The sequence below is a fragment of the Condylura cristata genome, unplaced genomic scaffold (assembly GCF_000260355.1).
Source record: "Condylura cristata isolate star-nosed mole 26May11 unplaced genomic scaffold, ConCri1.0 scaffold00013, whole genome shotgun sequence".
NCBI classification, from domain to species: domain Eukaryota; kingdom Metazoa; phylum Chordata; class Mammalia; order Eulipotyphla; family Talpidae; genus Condylura; species Condylura cristata.
Window position 1 is genome coordinate 6830465 of NW_004567114.1, and position 13760 is coordinate 6844224.

The 13760-nt window shown below is 63.4% G+C and overlaps 2 protein-coding genes across 2 annotated transcripts in view; one reads left to right on the forward strand and one right to left on the reverse strand.

Moving 5' to 3' along the window:
* The window catches only part of ASB2 (ankyrin repeat and SOCS box containing 2), a 21633-nt gene extending 18065 nt beyond the window's left edge, over positions 1-3568 (forward strand). Inside the window, exons 7-9 of the mRNA XM_004682035.2 lie at positions 3-549; positions 1337-1490; positions 3426-3568. Of these exons, the coding sequence (XP_004682092.1) occupies positions 3-549; positions 1337-1490; positions 3426-3562 (838 nt within the window). The 3' untranslated portion in view covers positions 3563-3568. The remainder of the gene's footprint in view (positions 1-2; positions 550-1336; positions 1491-3425) is intronic.
* A 3612-nt stretch (positions 3569-7180) lies between these two features.
* On the reverse strand, positions 7181-8109 carry FAM181A (family with sequence similarity 181, member A). The gene has a single exon (XM_004681595.1). The coding sequence runs from the start codon at positions 8024-8026 to the stop codon at positions 7181-7183; it is 846 nt and encodes a 281-aa protein (XP_004681652.1). The 5' UTR covers positions 8027-8109.
* Between the last annotated feature and the right edge of the window lie 5651 nt (positions 8110-13760).

Here is a 13760-nt window from a genome sequence, read left to right on the forward strand (position 1 = left end):
AGCCGCACGCGCGTGCGCCGTAGCGGCATCAGCCCGCTGCACCTGGCGGCCGAGCGCAACCACGACGGCGTGCTCGAGGCGCTGCTGGGCGCGCGCTTCGACGTGAACGCGCCGCTGGCGCCCGAGCGCGCGCGCCTCTACGAGGACCGGCGCAGCTCGGCGCTCTACTTCGCGGTGGTCAACAACAACGTGCACGCCACCGAGCTGCTGCTGCTGGCCGGCGCCGACCCCAACCGCGACGTCATCAGCCCCCTGCTCGTGGCCATCCGCCACGGCTGCCTGCGCACCATGCAGCTGCTGCTGGACCACGGCGCCAACATCGACGCCTACGTCGCCACGCACCCCACCGCCTTCCCCGCCACCATCATGTTCGCCATGAAGTGCCTGTCGCTGCTCAAGTTCCTCATGGACCTCGGCTGCGACGGCGAGCCCTGCTTCTCCTGCCTCTACGGCAACGGCCCGCACCCGCCCGCCCAGCCGCGCGCCAACAGGTTCAACGACTCGCGGGTGCCCGTCCCCACCGAAGACAAGGCGCCCTGCGCCGTCCAGGTAGCGCGCGGGGTGGGGCCTGCTTCCCAGCCCCCGAGGACCCGTGGTTGGTTCTTTCCAGGCCCAGAGAGTAGTGTTTCCTCGCCGGAAGCAGTGCGGGCTGTCGCCCGCTTTGGAGGCGGTGTGGACCCACGGTTCGCGCACTCCGGGCCACTCTGGGGCTGTGTGACCTGGTGGTGAAGGTGCTCTGTGTAACCCAGCAGAACGTAGGGGTTCGTAGGAATAATCGAATTTGGGGGGGAACTGCTGTCTTCGGGGGCTGGAAAGGGCAAGGGCGGCAAGGAAACACAGCACCCTGTGGGTTCCTTCCTCACCCCGGCCCCCAGACCTCCACCAGTACTGCGGTGTTGAGTGACCAGGGTACGGTGGAGGTGAGAGCAGCTGGCATACGTTCAGGTGAGGTCAGGTGAGCCGCGGGAGGTGGAGAGCTGCAGGGGAACCTGCCCACGTGGTGATCTAAAACATGTGAACTTTCCATGAGGTTAGAAACCCCCTTCTCTTGGGGAGAACTGTAATGGCCGGTGGCCATCGAGAGCCACCTGCCGTGTGCAGAGGCGTCTGCTCCTGTGGCCTTGTCCTGCACCCATTTGCTGGACGGGGCGCTGAGGCTCAGAGAGGAGATGGACTTGCCCAAGGTGCCCGCCACCCCCTGTGGCTGCCAAGGCTGCAGCGGCCGAGCCAGGGCTGTGGCGGCGCTGGGCATGTCGCCGACCCTCGCCAGCAGGGTCCCACCTGCAGACTGGCGGGGCCCTGGGTCCCGGGCACTCAGCGCGGGCGTGTCTTTCAGTTCTGCGAGATCCTGTCCGCCCCCGAGGTGAGCCGCTGGGCAGGGCCCATCATCGATGTGCTGCTGGACTACGTGGGCAACGTGCAGCTCTGCTCCCGGCTGAAGGAGCACATCGACAGCTTCGAGGACTGGGCTGTCATCAAGGAGAAGGCAGGTAGGGGCGGCTGCTGCTGCCGCTGGCGGCCACTGCCCGGCCGGCCTGGCACTAGCCTGCCTGGGCGCTGCCGTGCCGGGCTCTGACCCTCGGAGAGCCCGCATCTCCTGCACCACAGAGTTAGTGGCAGATTTGGGGTTCAGGCCTAGGCTTGACCAGCCCCAGAATCCGTCCCAGAAATCTCTCCAGGGCGCTATATAGAGCGCCAACTCCCTGAAGGAGCTGGGGACTTTGGAGCAAGCTCCCCATGTTTGTGGGCCACTGTGCAGCAGCATGTAGGGGAGGGGAGAGCTTGGGGGTCTCACCTGGTGGGGGGCATACGAACCCCACGGGCATCTTGTCAAAAACTCGGGTTTGGGGAACACACCTGGGGTGGGGCCAGAAGCCAGTATGTCAGCAAGCTCCGGGTGGTCCACAGGCCGCGCCCTGGCCCCCCGAGGGCCTTGCTGAGCAAAGGGGGCAGGGCACCCCACTGAGCCTCATCACCGCCTCTGAGGAGAGCACGCTAGTGACTGCCCGTGTCCAGCCACTGCCAGCGCTGCCAGCCCATGGGGTCTGCAGGTGGGCGTGCCAGGCACCGGAAGCGCTTTGTGCCATGGGGCAGTGGGCAGAGGGAGAGGGGCGTCCCTCTTAGGCACCATGGAGCGCACCTGGGCAGGTGAGGCGTGAGCACAGTCACCCGGTGCTGCAGGTGATGCTGAGCTTCGGGCACCTGCCCGGAGGGGTGCAGCTCCCCCCTCCCCGCCAGCCCTCTCCTGCTAAGAGGGGTCCCGGGCACAGTCCCGGCTAGGGCCAGTGGGTGTCAGTCACGTTGCGCAGAGACCGACCTGCACACATTATCATCTTGCTGCTGCTGCTGGCCCCACTGCTGGCCTGCGGCCTGTCCAGGGCCCAGGAGCCCGGGAGCGGTGCCCTGACAACTTGCCATGCTCCGCCTCGACCCCGTGCCCGTTTGAACCCAAACTGAGCGTAGGATTTGTCACTTTCCCGATAGCCTGGGGAGCACTGGCGTTCAGGTCCTTGAGGAAGCCTCTGGGCCTGCGACAGGGAGGTTGGCATTGAGTTGCCACACACTCGGGGCTCGGCTCTCTCGGGCACGGCTCCAGGTGCTCAGTAAACATTCACTGACTCATGAGTAAGTGGTGACTGTCTCCCTGATCCTTGGCCACTAGAGGGTGGAGCGGCCCTGCTTGGAGGCTGGAGCGGCCCTGCTTGGAGGCTGGAGCCACCCTTCAAGGCCCTCGTCCTGCCTGCCTAGAAAAGGGTGGTCTGAACGTCGCCTGGACTAGGCCTGTCCCAGGAGAAAGGCGCGCCCCGAGTGTGCATAGGCAGTGCTGCTCCGCCTGCCGCCTGCCTGCCGCCTGCCTGCCCCTCGCCCCCGGGGCACCTGCCTCCCTTGTCTCTCTTCCTAAACCCCTCCGGCCTCCCTGGGGGGAGGCCTCCTGGGGGGAGGCCTCCTGGGGGGCCTCTGGGAGAGGTTTCTGGGACCTGCCTGGAGCTGCCCGGTCCCTGTCCCCCCCCCCCGCCCCTCTGGCTGTTCTCACCACCGCACTCCCAGCCAGAGTTGAATTCCTGCCTGGGGGACACTTTCAAGGTCAGACTCTGACCCCTTGGCTCAGGCCGAGCTGGGGTCCGGCCTCGTCAGGAAGGCGCATGAGGCCAGGGAGGTGCCCCGCGTGACTAAGTCTTCACCTGTGAAACAGGTCGGCATCTGCCTTGTCGACCTCTGTGGGGCGTGCAGGTCAGTGAGGGGTGACACAAGGAAGGTGCTTTGCCCATCTTTTCAGTCGGCAGGGTCCGGGGTTGCCGAGCTTGGGGAGTTCAAGCACCCCCTTACCACCCTTACCCCGCCACGTGGGCAGGGGTCATGGACGCAAACCCTTGCCCAAAGTGGCACGTGACGACTGAGCGTGTCTCCTTTGCTCCTTTCCTCAGAGCCCCCCCGGCCTCTGGCCCACCTCTGCCGGCTGCAAGTCCGGAAGGCCGTGGGCAAACACCGCATAAAGCTGCTGGACACGCTGCCGCTCCCAGGCAGGCTGATCCGATACCTGAAATATGAGAGCGCCCAGTAACCCGGCCGCCGGCGAGGGCGACGACTCGATTGTCACAGCGTCCCGGGCCGGGCCGGCGGTGTCCCAGAGCTAAGGGGAGCTGCTGGCAGACAAGCCGGGGGCTGGCTGTCTCTGCGCCCGGCCCCGCCCGCCGTGGCCTGGCGGGTTCCGGCCAGAGCTTTGCCCCGAGAGAGCAGAATGTCTCCAGTAGGAGAAAAACCATGAGGATCCCCGAACTTCTCTGCCACTGGGACTGGGACTGAGGAAGGGGGGCAGTGCAGAATTTGGGGTGGTCTGGCTGTAGCTGCAGGACTTTCAGCCACGGGTCTGCCTTTCCTGACAGGCCGAGCTTCCCGGTGCCCACCCCCCACCTTTGCTCCGTGAGACTCCCCTTGACAAGCCCTGTGGGGCAGGGGACCTTGGGCCCGAGGGCTTCCTTAGGCACAATAAATGCACCCACTGGTATATACCTGCCTCTCCCAGCCTCCCTCCTCTCCCCACCCCCCTCCCCTGCACCTGGGGTCCTCAGCCCTGCTCCTGGAGGAGCGACGTTGGCCTGGGGGCGGGGCAAATGGGTTAGGGTTCCCAAAGCCTAAGAGGGTGCGTCCATTCACCAGAAGGCCGGTGGCCCGGGAGGGGCAGGTGTGTGCCCTGTGGTCAGAGCTGGGTTGCAGGTAGGGCTTTGTTTCGGTCAGCCGCCTTGGGAACAGGACCTTCACCACAGACAGGGTCCGTGGACTTCCTGACCTCTGTACCGTGGCACTCATGTACCTGCTCACCCTAATTTTCCTGACCTCTGTACCCTGGCACTCATGTGCTGCTCACCCTAATTTTGCTACAAAAGCTGAGCTTCTCGGGGGGAAGGGACCCATGGAAATAGCGGAGGTTCTCGGAAACGGCCACTTGCAGGGAAGCACGAGGAAGCCGTACCGAGCACTGGCTGTCCCGAGTGCGGTGACGGAAGGTGCCGGTGTGACGTCGCCCACCCAGAGGCACCCGAGGGGGCGCGTGCGTGAGCCCTGACCCTGCCTTGCCTCCGCCTGGCCTCTGCGGCTCCATTTTTAGGGAGCAGCGGAGAACACTGAGGTCCTGGCAGAGTCTAGCATTCTCCTGCTTCCACGTTCCGTGGAAGTTACACTGACTGCACAGCCTTGTGGCCGCGCGTGGCTAAAGCCACCGGGCCACTGTGTGGCGACACCAGAGAACACCGCTCCCTGAAGCCCACATCTCGGCCTCTGCCTCTCAGAGCCTAGTGGGGGCACACCGCAGCGCGCCCGGGCAGTGGGCACAGCCCGGCTCAGGCCCTGCTCTGCATCAGCTCCAGGCCCTGGCCCAGGTGCCTCTTTGGCGCAGTGGGAAATGGCGGGCGTGTGGGTTTTTCCCCAACTCGGGAGGCCTGTGTCAGCTGGAGGAGGAAGACTGCCAGGAGGCACTTCCCTGCCAGGGGTCAGAGGGAACAAAGCCCTGTCATGCTTACGGACGGGAAGACAGGTCCAGAGAGGGGAAGGAGTTTCCCTGGAGTCCAGTGCCCAGGGGTGTTCAACCCGAGGGCCCCGAGAAGTGGCCACAGCGAGCTCACTGGGAAACCTTGGCTGAGAAGCACCTTCGCCGGCCGACAGCTAGAGAGGACCCACGTCTCCCCTTGGGGCCGCTGTCCACAGAGGGACAAGGCAGAAGGGAGTGGTGTGGCGGGGGCTGGGCGCCAGCCCGACTCTAACTCTAGGGCACCCACATCCTTGAGCAAGCCTGGCAGGCAGGGCCCACGGGTGCCAGGCAGGGTGGGGAGACCGGCCGGAGAGAAGGGCCCCACTGGCAGAGAAGAGGCTGAGAGGAAGGTGGGAGGCGTGGGGAAGGAGGGCGGCCCGCCCGCCATTCCCAGGGCACAGCCGCCTGCGGCGGGCGTGGGAGCCTGGGCCTCAGTGTCTGCACCTGGGGCTCTGAGCTTACTGGTGCGTGCCCACAGCCATCGCCCCTGCCTCGCCCCCAAGTGCCCTCCCTGGCACAGAAAGGTTCAGTAACCCGTGCAGGGTCACACAGCTGGTAGGCAGGTGGCTGAGCTTTAATACCCTGCGTGGAGGGGCTGCACCCCATCAGAGTGATCCATGCAAAGGATCACCCCAGAGTGATGGGGTGCAGGAGAGCAGCCTGAGATGGGGCTGCCGGCAGAGGGCTCCCTGCCCGTCCCGTGTGCCGGATGCTCACGGCTGCTCGCCGGTCCCGTGGCCTCCGAGGCCGGGGTGAGCTGCCCCTCCGTGGGGAAGCCGCTCTAGGGCAACCTGGAGCAAGACAGGCAGGGCAGGGAGGGCCCGTTGCAAGCACTAATGCAGGAGCCTCCTGTCAAGAGGGTTCTGGCACCCAAGCGCCGAGGGCCAGGGTCCAGGACCACGGGGTGCCGCTGCCGGCAGCTCGAGAAGGGGTGCCTCTCTTTGCTCCCCTTGATCAAGCCCACTGCTTTACGGAGCGGGAGACTGAGGCTCAGAGGGAGGTGAACTCATGACATCAGGCTGCTCCCCAAGGCGCCCCAGCCCCCGGCGTGGGACAGCTGCGCTTCCGAGAAGGGTGCCAGCACCCCTGGCCCGCGTTCTGGCCTGGGGGCCACCATGCGCCGGGGGCCACTGGCCGGTGGAGGCCCCTCCAGGGGCTTCGCTGCTGGGCACCACGAGGGCAGGCCGCAGGGCCGCCCGCTGCCAGCGCCCTGTGCGTCACCACAGCAGAGCCCGCGTCCTGCACTTAGGGGTGCCAGGGTGCGCAGGCTCCGCCAGGCCTGGGGAGCCCCCTCAGCAGGCCACCCAGGAATCCACGCCCCTGAGCTGGCGAGCAGCCAGGTCTCCCCTTTTTCTTTTTCTTGGTGATGGGCAGAGAACCAAAGATTGCTTCAAAGACAGGCCATCTGCTCAAACCACCCCTTATCTTGTCCGCTGGGGCCCAGCTCCCCTTTGCGGGATTTTCTCGCTGACTGGGGCCGCAGGCATGACCTTGACTTCTGCTCTGAGGCTTCAACTGGAGTGGAAGTTACCTCGGCAGGGGTTGGGGGGCCGTTCCCCACCCACCCCTGTCCCGCAGTGGGGCAAGGAGCATGCCCCCGCCCTCCCCCTTACAAGCTGAGCTCCGCCTCCACTGGCCCCCCACCCCCGACCACACAGGGCCCTTGGGCCACTCCTGGCCTCCATGGGCATCCTCAGCCGGTACTGCCAGGATCTCACTAGGCTTTGCCCAGGCAACCTCAGGACACCCGAGATGTGGAAACTGCAAAAGAAATCTTTATTCTTTTAACTCCTTAATATTTACAGAGAACAAGAAAGAACAGCAACTGAGGTTGGCAAACACGGTGGGTGGGTGGGTGGGTGGCAGATGGATGTGCGCGCGGCTCGGGGGCGAGGCCCCGTCACCTGAGGTCAGCGCGGGGCCGGCAGGGTGCTCTGCTGGGCTTGAGGTGGCGGGGGGCCGGCAGCTCCCGGGCTGCAGGGGCACACTCGGGACTGCCTGGGAAGCCCCGACCCTGCCCTGCCTGCCCGTCCATGCCAAGGAAGCTTTGTAAGAGGCCACACCGCTGCCTCGCCCACTCCTCACCAGGAGTGCGTCGGGGCCCTCGGCACCGCCCGTGGGCCAGAGGTGGGTGCCGAGGCCCTCCCGGCCCGGCTAGAGGTAGCCGAAGACGTTGAAGATGGGCGGGGGCACTGCGGGCTTGGTGGGGATGGGCTTCAGGACCACGGGTCTGTACACTTTCTGCACCAGGCCGTCCACATCCTTGCAGAAGGGGGCCAGCTCCGCGGGGGACGCCGGGCTTTTCCTCCACAGGCCCAGGCTGGGGACCGGGCTCTGCGGCAGGGCCCCCGGAGGGCCTGGGTAGACGGGCTGTCCGTGGTACTGGAAGGGGCAGCAGCTCCAGGCGTTGACTCGGCCCGCCAGGGAGACCCCCGGCATCTTGAGCGGCACCGGGGCCGTCTCAGGGCCCGCGGGCTCCACGCGCTGGCAGCGTCTCTTGCCCTCGCAGGGAGGTCCCTCCCTAGGGCCCAGGGCCCCCTCCAGCCCCACGGGGTAGCTGTGTGTGGGCCGCGGCTCCTCCCAGAAGGAAGCGGGCAGCTGTCTTTTCCTCATGGGCACCTGGCCAGGCCTGGCAGCTTCTGGATTCTGCCCCTGCAGGGCCTGCTCCTTAGCGAGACATTCCTCCCCGTAGGGGTTCCCCAGAGCCTTCTCCTGGAAGCCCCCACCCCCGCCGGGGCTGGCATCGGGGCCAGAGTGGAGAGGCAGCCTCCCGGGCTGGTCCTCAGGGCCCCTCTTCAGGTGAGGCTCGGCGCCCCTGCCGGGGAGGCCCCGAGGGAGCCGGGAGTACTTCTGGGAGAAGCGTTTGAGCTGCTTCTGCAGGTACTTGCGGTGGTCCACGGAGCGGCGGCACGGCGCCGACTTGTCCAGGGCCGCCTTGATGTCGCTGGACGCCAGGTTCACGAAGTTGAGCAGCATCTTCACGTCACTGTCGGATGCCATCACCAGGGGGCCGCTGCTCGGGGCTTTCCATGAAGAGGGCGGTTTGGCTGGTGGCAGGCGGCTCCAGGGACGGGCACAGAGCTGACCTGGAGGCCACAGCGGGGCATTGGAGCCTCTCCGGGCAGCCAGGACCCAGCACCCCAAGCCCCACCCCTCGGCCCTGCCGAGCCCTGGGTCATAGGACGCCCACTCGGGCCGCTGGGCACATTCTGGGGGGGCAGGTGCGCACAGCCCCTCGTTTCCTCTCCACTGGCCTGCTGTGCCCCACTGGCAGCTGGGCTCAGAGAGGTCAGGCCACTTGTTCTAGGTGACTCAGTTACAAGTGGCATCGCTGATGCCGGGGCGCAAGTCTCCCCCGGTCCGTGCTGCCAGCCGGTGCAACTTGCCAGCTACTTTCTCAGCTGCAGGAACAGCTCTGCTTTAAAGCCAGGCCAAGGCCCCGTCTCCCTGGCGGTCCCCTCCTCCTCCCACCCTCGCTCCAGCCCTGTTGGCATCAGCCCCCACCCCTCTTCGGGCCCCATGCTCCACCCCCAGGCAGGACAGGAGGACCCCTGTCTGGCACTCCAGCCCGGCCTGCCTGGCGGGCTGATGGCAGGCGGCAGGCAGTGGGGACTCCCCTGTAGAAGCATCTGCAGCAATTTCATGCCTGCTCGGCTACCACCCGCCGGACCTTGCCCCTCCCACACGCCCCAGCCCGCCCCCACCCAGTCCAGCCGCCGCTGCCCAGCTCCACACTGACCAAGGGTGCAGGCCCCGGGCCCCCGCCAACGTGGCCCGGCAGGTTCCCGCCGCAGACCTGGGCCGGGCCCAGCGCAGCCGGCGAGCTCCGTCCGTCAGGCTGGTGCAGCCCTCGAGTGGGCTGAATGGAGGACCAGTCCCTGGAGCTGGGGGGCCCTCAGGCCAATCAGGAGCGCCTCTCCAGATACAAAGCATCCCAATCGGGCGGCAGCGCCCCGTTCCCACATTCTTTGCCGTCACAAATTGTCACCATGGGGACCATCACAAAAAAGACAGCTCCCAAATGCAATCATTTCCCGGTAAATTTCTACCCTTCAGCGCTACTCCCCCCCGCCCCCAGGCCCCTCCTCCCCTTGACCTCGGTTCCCTGGTTTCTTGAGGGGGCCGTGTGCGTGCGTGCGTGTGTGTGTGTGTGTGTGTGTGTGTGCGTGTGCGCATGTGTTTAAAAAGTCCGGGACTGAGGAGGGGCTGGGCCCAGACGAGATGGGCTTGCAAACCTCCCAAAGCCTCCAGCTCCATGCTCCAGTGCAGACAGACAATCGGACAGGGTAAGCCGGGGCGGGCTGCTTTCCCGCCGCCCTTGAGCGCTGCGTGGGCTCTCTCCTCCCTCGCTTCTCCCCCCCAGCACTCAGAGGCCGGTGAGGGCGGCCGGCACATCAGTGCTGCTGGAGAGGAAAGGTGGCCGAGGGAGGACTCTCAACGAGGTGCTGGGATATCCATGGGAAGGTTGCCGGAGCTCTCAGGAATCTTGTCTTTATGTTTGCTTCGTCAATTGAGCCGCACAAAGCCTGAATTGCCCATTCAGCGCGGCCGGACAAAAGGCTGGCGTTGCACGGTCCCCTCACATTTGTAGTCAAACAGTTAGGGACTTAAATCGAGTCGTCATGATGGAGAAAGAGGTGGACAAAGCCCATAGAATTGCCATCAGCAAACATTTTCCTGTGTCATATTAGCCAGTCTCCATGGCTCCCCCCGGCCCGGGGACAATGGCACAAGTTTGCACACTCGGGTACTGTCACCGTGCCAACGCCGGCGGGGCCGCAAGCAGGGCCGCTCTGGGCGAGCGAGGGCGCCGGGAGCCAGCCCTCGGCCCTGCCCACGACTGGCCGGAGGCAAGGTGAGGCCGCAGGCGGAAGCAGCAGCCTGGGCAGTGCCCGGCACGGCCGCTGGTGGGGGGGAGGGGACGGTGCTCCTGGCGCTGTCCCTGGTTCGCAGCTCCTGTTCGTCCTCACCTCTCCTCCTCCCCGTCCCTGTCGCCTTCTCTCCTCCCACTGAGCCACAGGCCAGCCTGCCCCTCTGCGACACCACCCACCCAGATGCTAAGGACGCGTCCCTGGAGTCCACCCCCTCAGACTGGGGGAACAGCAGGGCAGAGCCAGGGGGGCCCCCAGGGGCAGGGGTCCCACCCCCTCCGGGCTGGCCAATGGGCAGCGACTGCTGGCGCGAGGCGCCTGCCCACCATGTCCTGGCCCCGAGCCACCTCCCCGCTGGCCCGAGGGTTCCGACAAGCAAACGAAGGGTTTGGGGAACGCGGCCCAGTGGGAACCGGCCATCACTCAGGTTAGGCATTTAGAGGCCGGGCCTCCACCTGCTGCCCTGGCCAGGGGAGCACGGCCTCAGAGGGGGTGTCCTTGGGCTGGAGCAGCCTGGATCACGGCCACCCTGAGCCCTGGACAGGAGCTTTTATCTGCATCAGGCTTCTCTATTTGCTTGTTAAGCCCCTGAGATTTGGGGGTTATTTGTTTGTGCAGCATAATCCACCCTGAGTGGTACCACAAGTTTCCTTTCTGCTCCAAACCACTCTGCACCAGTGACTGGAGAAAAGATCCCGGTGTCCCACGGCCCCAGGTGAGACTCCCTGATGCCTGTGGCATGGAGGCCCAGGCACCGGCAGTAGGGGGTCAAAGCCCCCCACAACCCAGCACTAACCCACTGCACCACCGTCTGGGTCACTGTCTGCTGGGAACCTGTCTTACAACATGCAGCCCTGTCCACCCTGGCATCCCGCACTCCCGTGTCTGCTCCTGCTGGCTCCTCTCTCTGGACACCCTCCTCCTCCTGACAGCGTCAAGACACCCTCCAGTCCCCCACCTGCATCGCAGTGCCCTCCCAGGTGCCACACCTGACCCTGAGTCACTCCGCCACCCTGGGGCTGCCTGTTGTGATGTCATCCCCTCGCCTCTCAGCCAGTAACAAAGCCCTGCCAGGTCGGGAGCCTTCTGGGAGTCATAGCTTAAACGTCTTTCCACTGCTGTTAGCATCAATAATTTTTCTACTGAACAACCATGGAGGGAAGGGGAAGGGAAGGGGGGAAAGGCAGGAAGAAAGGGGAGGAAAATGGAATAAAGGAAATGGATATTTGGGCACTATGGACCTACTATGTGCCAAAAGCCAGGATTGATGGTCACACAGGAAAGGTCCCACCTGCCCTCATGCAGCTCTGTAAGGCATGGATGCCGAGCTTGCATTGCTTCCCCAAGGCCTTACAGCTGCTAACTGAAAGAACTTGAACCTGCAGCCAACTTATCGGCAAGCAAAGTTCCTACCCAGTGCACCACAGCATGTTGCTTTCCCAAGTTCCTATCATGTGCCAGCCATTGATTAAGTACTGTCAGGTTTGAAAGAATCACAGACCAGATTTTCTACACAAGTCCTAAGTTCAGTTCTCCTGCCCCTCTCTTAGAGTGTAACTCAACCTCCAGCCCAGGAATATAGGAACCGCAGATCTAAGAGATGAGTTGAAAGGAGAAGCCCTGTTTAAACATCTCCTCCTCCAGGAAGCCTTCCACCCGTTCCCAGCGTTATAAATGACACCCTTGTCCATGGCTTTAAAGGGAAGTCTAACCTCCTTGATTTAATACAGAAGACCTTTTATAATTTGACCCATATTGACAGCTGACCCATAGTAGCCTCTCACTAAATGTTTCATTAATTAAATGCTTTGTCCAGTCCACTGAATTGAATATATGCAATGGGCCAGAAACAACTATTTCCTGTCATTTGTACTATATGTCCAATCAGACATCCAACTCCACCTACCCAGGTGAGCTTCACAAGAACAGGAGCTTGCCTGCTGGTTCACCTGTATCTCCAGTATCTAAAATGACCTTGGCACAGAGTAGGCCCTAGAGAGAGACTCTTGTATTTGACAGATGGTCTGTGGTCCCGTGGGAAGTCAGGTTCCTGGAGAGCATCACCCTGCCAAGCAAGGGTTCTGTGAAGCTCCATTAAAGCAAGTGAGTTGTGCTGACTTGAACTTGACGTCTGCTCCTGACCACCTGCTGTGTTGCTGCTATGTTAAAACTACCTCCGGTCTATTCACACCAAACAGTGCCCACTAGGTGACAGGGCCAGGGGCTTGGAGGAAGGCTTGCTGAGCTGCTCTCTGAGCCCAACGAAACTTCCGGAGGAGCGATGGACTTTGTCCGCAACAGGGTACCTGCCGCACGCCCACCCCCAACCATTACGATAGATGCCCTAACTCTCCTGGTGCCCTGCAAAAACTGCAGCCAGCCAGCCACCCACCACAATCTCTCATGTCATCAGAATAATCAGTCCCCTTCTAGAACTTAGCTGGCACAGACACAAGAGGAGTCAGCGGCAGTGACAGGCTTGGCCAGGCCAGGGGTCCTGTGGTCACCTGGGCACGGCTGCTAAGTGGCTGTGAGGCAGAGAGCCCTCCAGCGGTCCCTCGTGGGGGCCCAGTGCCCAGGACCAGCGTGCTCTGAGGTGAGTGCAGACTTCCTTACACATGCAGGTGCACACCTGCCGCTCATTTTATAGACGGGGGACGAGAACTACTGTTTGAGTGGTGGACAGTTTTGAAACTAGGGGCTGATGGTCTGATACCTGTCATGCTTTGTTGGGGCTGCGGAGCATTTAGAAAATATTAAAAATTTTGGTGGGAAAAAAAAAAAAGAATGTTGATTGAACAGGTGATTTTTTTAAAAAGCCTCATGCAAGCTCAGGATAGTCAGCATTTGAAAAGGAACTGCCCCCAGGAATTTGGCTTCCAGCCCCTGGAGAAGTCAGCACCCAGGTTCACCAGTCAGGGTTCAGCTTGTCTATCAGTTCATGGGGTGACTCAGTGGATCATGTGTGTGTTTCGCGTGGACAATTTTACTTTCCCACCTCTCTGCAGAGTGCATAGTTCCCAAAGGCAGGCCAACTTCTCATTTTAGAGTGAAGAAAGTAAGGCCCAGACAAGGGTGGCGACTCACCCAAGGGGGCAGGGGGCAGAAGCGGGACCAAGACAGCTGCCCTGGGCCGAGCTGGTGCCGCCTGCCGCCTGCTGACCCACGCAGGTCACACGTGGGGGCCTGCAGGGAGCCACAGGTTCTCTCCAGGCTCTAAGATTACTCTCGGTGGGCAGGGAAACTGAGGCGCAAATCAACGAGGCAGCTGCTGAGGCGCCCAGGCCAGCAGATGGCCAAGCAGGGACCGGGACGCCCCTGCCGGACCCAGGCCCCGGGAGGAGCCACCGTCAGCGTTGTGCCCGCTGACAGCCAAGCGCGGTTCTGCCGGACCCTCCTGGGACCCTGCTCGCCTGGCAGCCACCCGCCTGCGCCAGGCCTCCCTGCCCCTCCCGGCCTGGAAAGTTGGGTCCGACTGCAAACAACATACCAGGCGTCACTTGCTCTGCCGGCGGACATCACAAGATGGTTTATGTAACCCCCTCACGTAAGGGGGTGTTTCTATCAAAGGCCAGCCCCAGGCATGCTGTCAGCTATAATCAGGATGGACAGGCTTCCTACCTCCTTGCAACGGGAGTCATCAGGTTGAAATAAACCCTTTGGGTGCCAGGCTGCCTGAGGGCTTCCTGGCCTGGCAGCCTTGCCTCACGGCCAACACCACCCCCTCAGAGCCCAGGAGACCTGAGAGACCCCGAGAAGTCCCAGCCCCACTCAGTGAGTCCCGCACGGGCCCTCGGCTGACTGCAGGGACAGCTGCCAGCACCCCCCCCCCCCCCCAGCCTGGCTCGGCACACAGGTCAACC

Bases quoted from the DNA above. Each gene is read 5' to 3' on its own strand.
- FAM181A (XM_004681595.1), bottom strand. From the start codon at position 8,026: ATGGCATCCGACAGTGACGTGAAGATGCTGCTCAACTTCGTGAACCTG.